The following is a 13602-nucleotide window of genomic DNA, read 5'->3' on the forward strand; positions in this document are numbered from 1 at the left end:
TGAATTTGTGGCAAAACCCAAACTGGGTATCAGTTCTAGTAGGCTATTGGTAGGTGCTGCTTGATAAAGTTGTTGACAAGAGCTTCCATCACTTTGATTGAAAAACCAATTGGCAATAATTAACCAGGAAGAATATGCTCTACTCCTTGTAAACAACAAATATTTGGGGAATTTTTCACATTAATTAGTAGCTTCCAGTGTTGTGCTACACCTTGGATAGAAGTGGAACACAGACCTAGAAATCAAGCCTAAAATCAGTAAGATAGACCTTGTCTATTTGAGGAATGGAGTACTCTCATTTTAGTTTTGTTCTGGAAGGGAGATGTACTCATTAAAATTAAACCATTCTTCTTCATGGTAAACTGAAAAGTTCTGAAAGACTCGATATTTCACATTTATTTATAATTTTTTTGCATGTAATCATTTCTGAAGTACAAGAAGCATTTAAAGAGGAACAAAGAGGGATGCAGTACAATAATGATATTTAAATAGCTTCTTATGGATAAAATATTTGAGCACTTGGAATAGATGCCCTCACATATGTAACACCCAGAAAGTGCAAAATTAAAGGAATTCCCAAAAGTTTTTGCCAGAATGAGTACTTGAAAATTTTTACCCAAGCAAATAAAAGATAGTGATACATGTGAAAATTTTTGCTGTATTACATTCTATTGGCATGTTAATTAACCAGTAACATTGCATATTTATTACAAAAGGTCTTCATAATTTTTTTTAGATGCAGGAATCTTAATAAAGGAAGCCTGGATCATAGACTTCAATGCAGAAGATCACCATCATGAAAAGAAAATGCATACCTTTTTGTTCACTTGAAGTGTTTTCTCCCGAATGTGCTTGACGCTCCTTTTGAAATCTAGGAGGAAATGTCATAGCTGGTATTTTCTCAGATCTGTAAAAAAAATGGAAAATTATACTTTCATTGGGAATTGTCGTCAGTTTTTTGTGGATTTCCCATCTACCCTCCTGCACCCCAACCTCAAGTTCTGTTTAAAAAATCATAAAGTATAAAATAACTATTATTATGGTAGCTGGGCTAGGCATGAAAGATTATGATGCACAATGCTCTCTTCAGCTTTGAGAACATGTCCAAGTTTCAACAGTTAAAATTGCTCATAGAGTTAATTGTACTAACTACCAATCTAGATCTGATTGAAGCAACTCAATCCTCATTGCTTCAATACATTGGCAAGATGAACCCTCAATATTAATGCAAACTTTGAATACATTTCACTAGCTGATTCAACAGGTCCTCCCCTAAAACAAGTTTTGCATATGTGCTGTTATTACTGCTGACAACCAATTGGTAGAATCCAATTACTGGATTAGCAGATTTTCTGGACGACTGAATTTTATCCTTCTTAAGAGGAATTTAAGAAAATGGAGGACTTGGGGATGGTGTGGCAGTCAGATAACCCCTAGGCCTCCTCCCTGCACATGATTCTGAAGGCAGCAGAAAGCTGTGTGGTGATTACTGGCACCTCAATGAGGCCACCACACTGGTCAGCTACCCTGTGCCCCATATCCAGAACTTTACTTCCAACTTACAGGGGGGACAGGTGTTTTCAAAAGTTGATTTAATCAGGGGTTATCATCAAATCCCAGAGTATCGCCAAGTACATGCCCAATTACAGGTAAGATGTACGGAAGGTGTATGGAACCTTGGTTTTCAAGAGATATTGAGACCCTGGTTAAGAAGAAGAACTGGACCATTAGAGGGCGCACAAAATCAGTGAACCGGTACGGACTCAAAAGGCCAACATGGCCTGTTTCCGCTCCGTAAATGGTTATACGGTTAATGCACTACCTTTTAATTCATTTTTTTTTTTTTAAAAACAGTATCGCATAGAGGAGTCATGTGATGGAATAGTGGCCGGACGGTGAACTCCAGCCCTCTCCAGAAAAGTCGGAAAAAACAAAGGAAAACACAAAGGCACAAAAATAAAAATTAAAGTAAAGTGAGTATAAAGGTGGAAAGAAGATGGCGACGAAAAAAGAAAAATCGAAACCAACGGTAAGAAGAGAGGAAGAGAAGACAACAGAAGAAGAAGGAGAAGGCCTTACCTGTTCGAAGAGGCCCGCGGTGGAGAGAGAAACCCGCTCCCTCAGGTCGGTAGAAAGTGGACTACAAAAATGGCTCGCTGAGCCGAGTAAAAGTGCGCAACGGCGCATGCGTGACTCCTCGCGCATGCGCGATGCGCATGCAAAAAAACACACCGACTGGAGGGGTGACCAGCTGGGGAGTCGATCTCCACAGCCGGCAATGACAGCTGCAGAGCAGCTGCAGCAAGAGTAGAATATAGAAGACAACGAAAACAAGAAAGAAGAGAAGAAAAGGAAAACAAAGAAACAACAGATGGCCAACCCAGAGGAAGAAGAAGAGGAAGAAGGGAGAGTACAGTGAAATAGAAGAAGGGAAAGGCAAGACAAAGGATATACTTTCCTTTATTAAAGAATACATGGAGTCATTTAAAGAATAGCAAGCGCAAGAATTTAATTATTTAAGAAGAATAAATAATACAGAAGAGAAAATGAATAAAATAGATATGACCTTATCAGAAATGGGAAAAAGAATGGACAAGGTGGAAGAACGAGAAGCAGCAGTAGAAATGGAGGTAGAGTACTTAAAAAAGAAATTAGAGGAATCTAATAAAAAAGTTAAAGAGACACAAGAACTGTTAGCTCAGAAAATAGATATAATGGAAAATTATAACAGAAGAAATAACATAAAGATAGTGGGCCTTAAGGAAGATGAAGAAGGCAAGAATATGAGAGAGTTTATAAAAGATTGGATCCCTAGGATCCTAGGATGTCCAGAACTACAGCAAGAAATGGAAATAGAAAGGGCACATAGAGCAGTGGCCTTTAAACCACAACCACAACAAAAACCAAGATCTATTTTAGTAAAATTCCTAAGATATACTACAAGAGAAAAGGTACTGGAGAAAACAATGGAAAAAGTAAGAGAGGGCAACAAGCCACTGGAGTACAAAGGGCAAAAAATCTTCATTTATCCAGATATAAGTTTTGAACTCCTGAAAAAGAGAAAGGAGTTCAATACAGCAAAGGCGATTTTATGGAAGAAAGGGTATAAATTTATACTAAAGCATCCAGTGGTATTGAAAATATTTATTCCAGGACAGCAAAACAGACTATTCTCGGATCCAGAGGAAGCACGAAAATTTGCAGAACAATTACAAAATAGATTGAGAGATGAAGACGTGTAACGAGAGTACAAAAGACTGCGAACTAAAAAGACACATAAGTTTTGAACTCCTGAAGAAGAGAAAGGAGTTCAATACATCGAAAACGATCTTATGGAAAAAAACTATTCTCGGATCCAGAAGAAGCAAGGAAATTTGCAGAACAACTACAAAACAAACAGAGAGATGAAGACATGTAATAAGAGTAAAAATGACCACGATTTATATGTATGTGGGTAAAGAGGTAAATGTGTGTATATGTATAATGTGCATACATGAATGTATCCGTATTTAGAGGAAAATATAGATAGTATAGACAAGAATTAATAAGGGAAGGAAATGGAATAGAGGGAATAAGGAGGGAACTAAAAGAGTGACCTTTGTTACATATGAAAAGTGAAATCTTTTCTGGGGGGGGCTGGGTGGGGAGGTGTTACGGTCACTGCAAAATCAGCTGACGCTTGCGAGTGAATTCGCAAATCCAAATGGAGAGGGAGATGTGGTTGTCCGACAAGGGATAAAGGACAACTCAGGAGGGGAAGGGGAGATTCGGGCTAAAGAAGTTTTAAATAGGAGAATAAGGAAAATGTTTGATGTTTTAGGAATGTTGTCTTATAAAGGGTTCAAAACAAGAAAACAGAAATGGATAAGAAGGAAAGGTAATGATGGAGAAACGGAAAGGGAAGATAAACAAAGTATAAAATGGCTACGTTGAACTATATGACTTTAAATATTAATGGAATACATAACCAAATTAAATGGAAGAAACTGCTAAATTTACTGAAAAAAGAAAAAAATCATATAGCATTTGTGCAAGAAACACATTTAACTGAATTGGAGCACAAGAAATTAAAGAGAGATTGGGTAGGACATGTAACAGCAGCATCGTATAACTCAAAAGCAAGAGGAGTAGCTATATTAATTAGTAAAAATGTGCCATTTAAAATAGAAGAGGAAATAATAGATCCAGCAGGGAGATATGTAATGATAAAATGTCAGATATATTCGGAGTTTTGGAATCTACTCAATGTATATTCACCTAACGAAGAAGATCAAAAGTTTATGCAAGATATCTTTTTGAAGATAGCAGATACGCAAGGGAACATATTAATAGGAGGGGATTTCAACCTGAATTTGGATTCAAATATGGACAAAACTAGGAAAAAAATTAACAGAAAGAACAAAGTAACCAAATTTATAATTAAATCGATGGAAGAAATGCAACTTTTGGATATATGGAGGAAACAACACCCAAAGGAAAAGGAATATTCATATTACTCGGCTAGACATAAAACATACTCAAGATAAGACCTATTTTTGTTATCAGCTCGTATGCAAGATAGAGTAAGAAAAACAGAATATAAAGCTAGAATACTATCGGACCATTCACCCTTAATATTGACAGTAAAATTAGAGGACATCCCTCCAAGAATGTATAGATGGAGATTAAACCCCATGTTACTTAAAAGGCAGGATTTTAGAGAATTTATTGAAAAACAAATTAAAATGTATTTTGAAATAAATACGAAATCAGTGAAAGATAAGTTTATACTATGGGATGCAATGAAAGCATTCATTAGAGGGCAAATAATAAGTTATGTAACCAAGATGAAGAAGGACTATAATCAGGAAACAGAGCAGTTGGAAAGGGAAATAGTAAATATAGAAAAAGAATTAGCAATGAAGGAAGATACAACTAAAAGAAGAGAATTGGCGGATAAAAAAATAAAATATGAAACACTACAAACATATAAGGTGGAGAAGAATATAATGAAGACAAAACAGAAATATTATGAACTAGGTGAAAAAATGCACAAAATCCTAGCATGGCAGCTTAAGACAGAACAAGCTAAGAAAATGGTATTGGCATCAAGGAAAAAAGACAAACAAATTACATATAATCCAAAAGAAATTCAGGAAAACTTTAGAGAATTCGATGAACAATTATACCGAACTGATAACGAAGGGAAAGAAGGGAAAATAGATGAATTTCTAACTAAAATTGACTACCAAAACTACAAATAGAGGAACAAAATAACAGAGCCATTTGGAATAGTAGAAATACAAGAGATATTAAAAAAATTACCAAATAATAAGACACCAGGAGAGGATGGATTCCCAATAGAATTCTATAAAACATTTAAAGACTTATTAATTCCGCCCCTCCTGGAAGTAATCAACCAGATTGATAAAACACAAAGCTTACCAGATTCATGTAAAACAGCAATAATTACAGTAATACTAAAGCAAGGGAAAGATCCACTCACACCAGCGTCATATAGACCAATATCTTTACTTAACACAGATTATAAGATAATAGCTAAACCATTAGCAAACAGATTAGCAGAGTATGTACCAAAAATGGTAAATCTAGACCAAACTGGATTTATCAAAAAAAGACGCACAACAGACAATATTTGTAAATTTATTAACTTAATTCATGCAGTAGAAGGGAATAAAGCGCCAACAGCAGCAGTTGCTTTAGACGCAGAGAAGGCCTTTGACAGAATAGAATGGAATTATTTGTTCAAAGTATTGCAAAAATTCAGTTTACCAGAGAAGTATATTAATTGGATTAAAGCATTATATAAGGGACCATTAGCGAAAGTGACAGTAAATGGACATGTATCAAAGCAATTTAACTTAAGCAGGTCAACACGGCAGGGATGCCCACTATCACCTTTATTGTTTGCGTTAGCTATAGAACCACTAGCAGAATTGATAAGAACAGAAAATAATATAAAACGGATAAAAATAAAAGACAAAGAATATAAAATCAGTTTATTTGCGGATGATGTTATAGTATACTTAACAGAATCAGAACTATCAATAAAAGAATTATATAAGAAATTGAAGGAATATGGAGAAGTGTCGGATTACAAGATCAACGTAAATAAAAGTGAAGCAATGCCTATGAATAATGCGGATTTCTCAAAATTTAAGAAGGAATCACCATTTAGATGGCAAATGCAAGCAATAAGATACCTAGGTGTACAAATAAACAAAAATCTCGGCCAACTATATAAACTCAATTATTATCGACTAATGAAAAAAAATTACAGGACGATTTAGAGCATTGGAAAGATTTACCACTAACATTAATAGGAAGGATAAACTGTATTAAAATGAACATTTTTCCAAGGATATTATACCTATTTCAGGCATTGCCAATATAACTGACAGAGAAATTCTTCAAGGAGTTAAAGAAAATAATAAGGAAATTTTTATGGAGAGGGGGGAAACCGAGGATAGCACTAGATAAATTAACAGAATGGTATAAACAAGGAGGCTTACAACTGCCAAACTTTAAAAATTATTATAGAGCTGCACAATTAAGATACCTATCAGATTTTTATCAAACAAGGGAAAAGCCAGATTGGACTAGATTAGAACTAGATAAAATAGGGGAGAAGATACTCAAACATATATAAATGGGATGAAAAATTGGTACAACATAGAAGTTCTCCAGTATTACATCATCTACTCAATATTTAGAAGAAGATTCATGTAGAAAGAAATAAAACAAATTATCAATTACCAAAACTAATATTGACGCAAAACAAGTTACTCCCTTTTACAATAGATAACCTTTCCTTTAGAGAATGGGAGAAAAAAGGGATTAAAAGAATAGAAAATTGTTTTTCAGGAAATAGATTCTTATCCTTTGAACAAATGAAAGATAAATACAATATAACTCAAGATACAGCGCTGGCATATTAACCAATTGAGATCCTACTTGAAGGATAAATTAGGAAGCAGTTTGAGTTTGCCAGAGGGAAGTAACTTTGAATATGTGATTACAGATACAATGATAATCAAAAGATTTATAACAAATATGTATATTAAACTGCAAGAAAAGGAGAATGAGGAAACAAATGGTAAAACTAAACAAAAATGGGAACAAGATTTAAATATAAAGATAAAAAAGGAAACATGGGAGAAGTTATGCTCTGGAACGATGAGAAATACAATAAATACGAGGTTACGTATGATACAATATAACTGGATACACAGGCTATACATTACACCTCAAAAGTTAAATAAATGGGACCCAACAGTATCTGATAGATGTTTTCAATGTAAAAAATAAATGGGAACAACAATTCATGCAATCTGAACATGTGAGAAAGTAGAAAAATTTTGGGAAGATCTAAATCAGATATTAAATAAAATAACAGAAAACAATATACCAAAGAATCCAGAGATCTTCCTCCTAAGTAACATAAAAAACAAAGAATTTGGAATTGATTTGGAGGATGCACAAAAAAAGATTTGTTAAGATAGCTCTAGCCATAGCAAAAAAATGTATTATGTCAACCTGGAAATTGGAAGATAATTTGAAAATACAACAATGGTATATAGAAATGAATAAATGTATTCCATTAGAAAAAATAACATATAGTTTAAGAAATAATATTGAAATATTCAAACAAATATGGGAGCCTTACATTAAACACAATAGCCAACACCTACCGGGGTCAATCACTACCTAAGTTAACGCAAGGAAAAGGAAATGAAAAGAATGGACTCAGTGGAATTTCTGGTGTATTTTTATTGAATGACAACATTGTCTGACTGGTTTAATGTATCCTAGATTTTATACCTTAAATGGACGGGAGGGGGGAGGTAGGGAGGGTAGGATGGGAGGAGGGAGGAGAAAATGGCACTGTATGTGTGTGAAAAGGAAAAAGTGTGGATCATGGTTAATGTGATTTATGGTGTGAAAAATAAAAAATTTTTAAAAAAAAGTATCGCATACACATTATAAATTTTCCAGTGATCCAGAAGGCACAAAGTGAGCAATGGATCTGGAACATCAGCAAGGCCAGAATTGCATGGAAGAACTGGCACCCCAATGTCAGATGTCAATGTATTGAGATTCCTGAAAAGGGGACTAGTTTTACTATATTAATGTTTTACAGTCTTTTAACTAACTCATTCAATTCTTCAAGCAATTTTTGACTGTCCAAAAATTGCCTCCAAGGATGTCATCTGAGCTGCTTATTTCCTCAATCACTTTTTTCTCATTTAATTCCTCATTGACTCTTTGTACCATTTCAATAAACTGACATAACTTCAAAGAGATTTACACAATCCTACACATCTATTCTCCCTCTTTTCTGGCAGTAGGCTTACTAGAAAATTATTGACGAGAAAGAAAAAACAAATAACTTATTTCTACAATTTTGGTTCCCAACCATTTGATTACAAACACATTTTGAAATTTATTTTGCTTTTTCAACAGAAGACATCCCCCATTTCCAATGAAGCAAGCTTTTTTTCATGCTGTTGAGGAAGAATTAGCAGTAGATTGTGCAGCATAGCAGACTGCAAGAAAGATGGTTTTTTTTGTAACTCAATGAATTATTTGGATATTGATACTACTTAGACCCAAATGAACCAATTGAATTTTTTGGGACAATTAATAGCAAACATTTTTAAATGGATGATGCTACATTTTATGCATATTGGGCAAAAATTGAATTGCATACCTTGCATATTATTCAATCACTGTTGAGTTATTTACTTTTCTTTTTGCATATATCGGACGGAATTTTTCCATCGGCAATCATCATACCTACCTACTGGAGTGGCCATTTGAACTGTAACTACCTGTGGCTGGACACAGTCAACGTCGACCATGACGTATACTCTACGTGCGATGTACAGCATCAATGTCATCCAATTCACTAGCCTACTGTTGCGGGCCGCCTGCAGTTCAGTTTAAGCTGTAGGCAGTTCATAAAAAAATGTCCAGGGGTGCCACAGATAAAATTTCAGAATTAAATTTTTTTTAAAATTCAAATGAGTTGAAGCGACAGCTACACCTGCTCCTGAAAGAACACACACAACCAGACAGGTTGAGCTCAGTGAGCAGACTAGTTTATTGCAGGCTGCTGGGCTGCACTTATACTCCCAGCCCGGACCTGACTGAGAACCGGGCTGGAGGGCTCTAACGTCACCCGGGCATCACATGATTCCACCAGCGCGGGGAGGAAGGGAAAACCCCCCCGACGGTGCCATTTTGGCCAGCTGCCCTGTTGCGTGGCTTACAAGCAGGGCAGGTTCGCCTGCCTAGTGGCGAGCCGCCACACAGCCACCCCCACCGCCCCAGAACTGGTGCCAACATCCTTTTTCGCCAGGCGGCCTCGCTTCTTGGGCTGGGCTATGACCACAGGCTCGGTGGAATCGAGATGCACTGGCTTCAGCCTGTCCATGGCCTGCCGCCAATGTTCAGCATGAACCTAGAGCTGGAATGCTATACAACCCTGTACGGCCCCTCATACGGTCACTGCAGAGGTGCTGTGGTTGGACCCCGCCGAACGAAAACTTATTCTGCAGAAAGCAGTTCGCTGGGAACGACAGACAGGCGGGTGCCATGCCTGGGCGGCGGTGTGGGTTCAAACAAGTCCAAGCGTGCCCTGAGGTGAAGAAGTAGTTCACGCAGCGACCACTGGGGATTGTGAGGTGCATTGACGAACTCACCAGGCAGTGCCAGCAGTGCACCGTAGACCAGTTCAGCTGATGATGCTGCAGATCTTTCTTGGGAGTGGAGCAGATGCCCAGGAGCACCCAAGGCAGTTCGTCCGCCCAGTCAGGACTGGTGAGGTGAGCCATGAGTGTCGACTTAAGGTGGCGGTGCAGACGTTCGACCAGTCCATTGGCCTGCGGGTGGTAGGACGTGGTGCAGTGCAGCTGGATCCCCAACCTATTGGCAACCTGTGCCCAGGGCGCAGATGTGACTGGGCACCCTGATCACTGGTGAGGTGACGCCAAACCGGGTGACCCAACAGTGTTTGGGAGCAGGAGTCGGTGGAGGCATCTGGCATCAGGATCGCCTCGGGCCAGCGAATGGTGCGGTCCATCATCGTCAACGGGTAACAGTTGCCCCGGGAAATGGGTAAGGGCCTGATGATGTCCATGTGAATGTGGCTGAAACGTTTCTGGACATGCTCGAACTCCTGTACGAGCACCCTGGTGTGCCTGTGCACCTTGGACGTCTGGCAATGGGTGCACATTCTGGCCCAGCCTGCGATCTGCTTCTGCAGCCTACGCCATACGAACCGTTCTGCCACCATCTGGACCGTGGACCTGATGGATGGATGTGAAAGGTCGTGGACGTGATGGAAGACCTGCCTGCGCCACTGCTGGGTAACCACTGGTCGCGGCATGCCCAAGAAGATATCGCACAGGATGGTGCCTTCGCTGCTCGGAGTCGGGAGATCTCAGAACCACAGGCCCGTGATGGTGGTCTTGAAGGCCTCATCTCATCAGACTTCTGGTTCCGGGCGAGCTGGTCGAAGTAGAGTCCGGGCATCAGCGCGCAGATGGCCTGCCACGAGAGTGCATCGGAAACCATTGTCCTTCCCTGCCTTGTGCCGAATGTCGGTGGCAAATTCCAACACGAAGGAGAGGTGACGCTGCTGGCGGGCCAACCAGGGATCTTTTGCCATCACGAGCGTCTGGGTGAGGGGTTTGTGGTCAGTGAAGATGGTAAAAGTCCTCCACTCCAAAAAATAGCAGAAATATCGCACCGCCAGGTACATGCCCAGTAACTCACGATCGAAGGCACTATACTTGCATTCCGGCGGGTGGAGCAGGCGGCAGAAGAATGCCAGCGGCTTCCAATGTTCATTCACATGCTGCTCCAGGACGACACCGACGGCTGTGGCAGAGGCATATGGAGCTCGGTGTGCGGGTGGTCGAGCATAGTGACCTTCACGAGGGCATCCTTGGTGGCCCTGAATGCGGTGCAGGCTTCTGGGTTCCAAGCGAGTGTTTTGTGCTTCGCTGCGAAGAGGGCGAATAACGGCTGCATGATGCGCGCAGCTCCCGGGATGAAGCGGTTGTAAAAGTTGACCATACTCGCAAACTCCTGCAGCCCCTTGAGGCTGTCCGGGCGTGGGAACTCTGTTAGCGGCGACCTTCGCAGAGGTGGTATGACCTTCCGCCATGATGGTATGGCCCAGGAACTGCATGGACTCTTTCCCAAACTGGCACTTGGCCGGGTTGTTGGTAAGGCCGAAGTCAGCCAGCCGGGAGAAAAGGGCGTGTAGGTGGGCCTTGTGTTGTGCCTACTCCGTGCTGGCGACGAGGATGTCATCCAAATAAATAAAGACAAAATCCAAGTCCCTGCCCACAGAATCCATGGGGCACTGGAAGGTCTGAGCGGCATTCTTGAGCCCGAATGGCATGCGCAGGAATTCGAACCAGCCAAAGGGGTGATGATAGCTGTCTTGGGTATGTCCTCAGGGTGCACAGGGATCTGGTGATATCCGCGCACCAGGTCAACCTTGGAGAAAACCCTCGCACTGTGCATGTTGGCCGTAAAGTCTTGGATGTGAGGGATGGGATAACGGTCAGGAACTGTTGCCTCGTTGAGCCATCGATAGTCTCCGCATGGACACCAGAGGCTTTCAGGACCAGGTGGAGTGGCGAGGCCCATGGGCTGTCAGACCACCGAATGATCCCCAGTTCCAAAAGGTGCAAAAAATCCTCCCTTGCCACCTGGAGCTTGTCAGGCAGGAGCCGGCGTGCCTTGGCGTGAACCTATGGGCCCTGGGTGGGGATGTGGTGGAACACCCCGTGGCGCGGCAAGGCAGCGGAGAGCTGTTGCTTGAGGAGTGTTGGAAACTCGTCCAGGATTTGCTGGAACTAGTCTCTGGGAGTGCTGATCGTGGCTATCTGTGGTTGCTCCGAACGGGAGGCGTCGAGGCGAACGGCCTGGAAGGTATGGGCGTCCACTAGGTGCCTACCTCGAATGTCCACCAGAAGTCCGTGTGCGAGGAAGAAGTCTGCACCCAGGATGGCAGTCGGGGGGGACGAGACGGTGAAACTCCATGCGAAATTCAGTTGGGCAATCTGGAAGTGGACTGTCTTGTCTCCATACGTCCGGATTTCTGTTGTGTTGGCCACACGGAGGGGAGGTCCACGAGGTTAGTTCCTGGACTCGATGGCTGTGGCCAGGATGACACTGATCTGGGCTCCAGTGTCAACGAGGAACCGCTGGCCGGTGACTGAGACCCGCAGGTAGAGGATGCTGTGTCCTTGGCCAGCCGCTGCAGCCATTAACAGCGGCAGGCCTATTCGTTTCCCTGGAACGAGCAGGGCTGACGACACTTCCAAGCCTTGACTCCCCAGTGCTGGTGGTAGAAGCAGAGGCCTGGAGCAGATGCTGTGGTCTTGGTTATGCTCTTGGGGGCCCCTGCAGGGGCCGGATGCTCTACCGCAGCACTAGGGGCAGGTTTGGTGTGGTTGTGCCCGTGCCTCGTGATCTGCTGGACCATTGAGCCCTTTGGGAATCATGCGAGCCACAGCTCTTGGGCCTTTTGGGTGACTTTCCTCGGGTTGGTAAGGCTCTCCTGGACCAGCAGCGGGCGGATGTCCTCGGGTATATGGTTGAGGAAAATGTGCTCAAAGAGTGGGCAGTTGGTGTGACCACATGAGCGCAAGTATCTTGTCCATCAGCTCCATCGGAGACCTGTCCCCAGGGCGTCGAGGTGCAGCATCCGAGCGGCACTCTGGTGCCTGGATAGTCCGAGGGATCCGGTAAGCACTCGCTTGATGGTCTCGTACTTGTCTTTGGCGGGTGGGTGCTGAACGAGGTTCAACACGCTTCTGGCGGTGGCCTGGTCCAGGGCAGCGACCACATGGTAGAATTTGGTCGTGTCAGACAAAATCTGTCAGAGATTAAACTGAGCCTCCGCGTGACCAAACCAGGTCTCCGGCTCCTGAACCCAGAATTCAGGCAGTTTCACGGCTATAGCGCTGATCCCAGGCTCACTCATGAAGGGTTCAAAGATGTTTGAACCAGTCGGGGTCACCAATTGTAGCGGCAGCTACACTCCTCCTGAAAGAACACACACAACCAGACGGGTTGTGCTCAGTGAGCAGACTAGTTTATTGCAGGCTGCTGGGCTGAATTTATACTCCCAGCCCTGGCTGAGAACTGCGTTGGAGGGCACTGACGTCATCCAGGCGTCACATGGTCCCCCAGCGCAGGCTTCTGAGCCCCGTGCTGGGAGGAAGGGAAAACCCCCGACGGCACCATTTTGGCTGGCTGCCCCACCACGTCGCTTACAAGTGGGGCCGGCTCATCTGCCTAATGGTGAGCTGCCACAGAGTCACTCATTTTTGCATCCGATCTTTTTACACAGACTGTGTTCCAGGAACTTGGGAATGATTTCCCAGAATGTAGCGTCTGTGTAAAAAAAAACATGATTTATGCAGTTGCAATTGAACATTTCCCAAGGTGGATTTAGCAGCCTATTGTAACAGATTCAGTCAGATCATGTTGTTTAAATGCAAGGTCAATCTGTTTATTGTCATATACCAACTTCCAACTCAAAACAAAACCTGCTGCTTTTATGAAATTCAACAATGC

The 13602-nt window shown here is 42.1% G+C and overlaps 1 protein-coding gene across 3 annotated transcripts in view; it reads right to left on the reverse strand.

The window, feature by feature from the left end:
* The window catches only part of LOC138758053 (tudor domain-containing protein 7-like), a 113198-nt gene that overhangs the window by 60593 nt on the left and 39003 nt on the right, over nucleotides 1-13602 (reverse strand). For all 3 annotated transcript variants that reach the window (XM_069926423.1, XM_069926412.1, XM_069926404.1), the window contains exon 5: nucleotides 816-907. In XM_069926423.1, coding sequence (XP_069782524.1) covers nucleotides 816-907 — 92 coding nt within the window. The remainder of the gene's footprint in view (nucleotides 1-815; nucleotides 908-13602) is intronic.

The sequence above is a fragment of the Narcine bancroftii genome, chromosome 1 (assembly GCF_036971445.1).
Source record: "Narcine bancroftii isolate sNarBan1 chromosome 1, sNarBan1.hap1, whole genome shotgun sequence".
NCBI classification, from domain to species: domain Eukaryota; kingdom Metazoa; phylum Chordata; class Chondrichthyes; order Torpediniformes; family Narcinidae; genus Narcine; species Narcine bancroftii.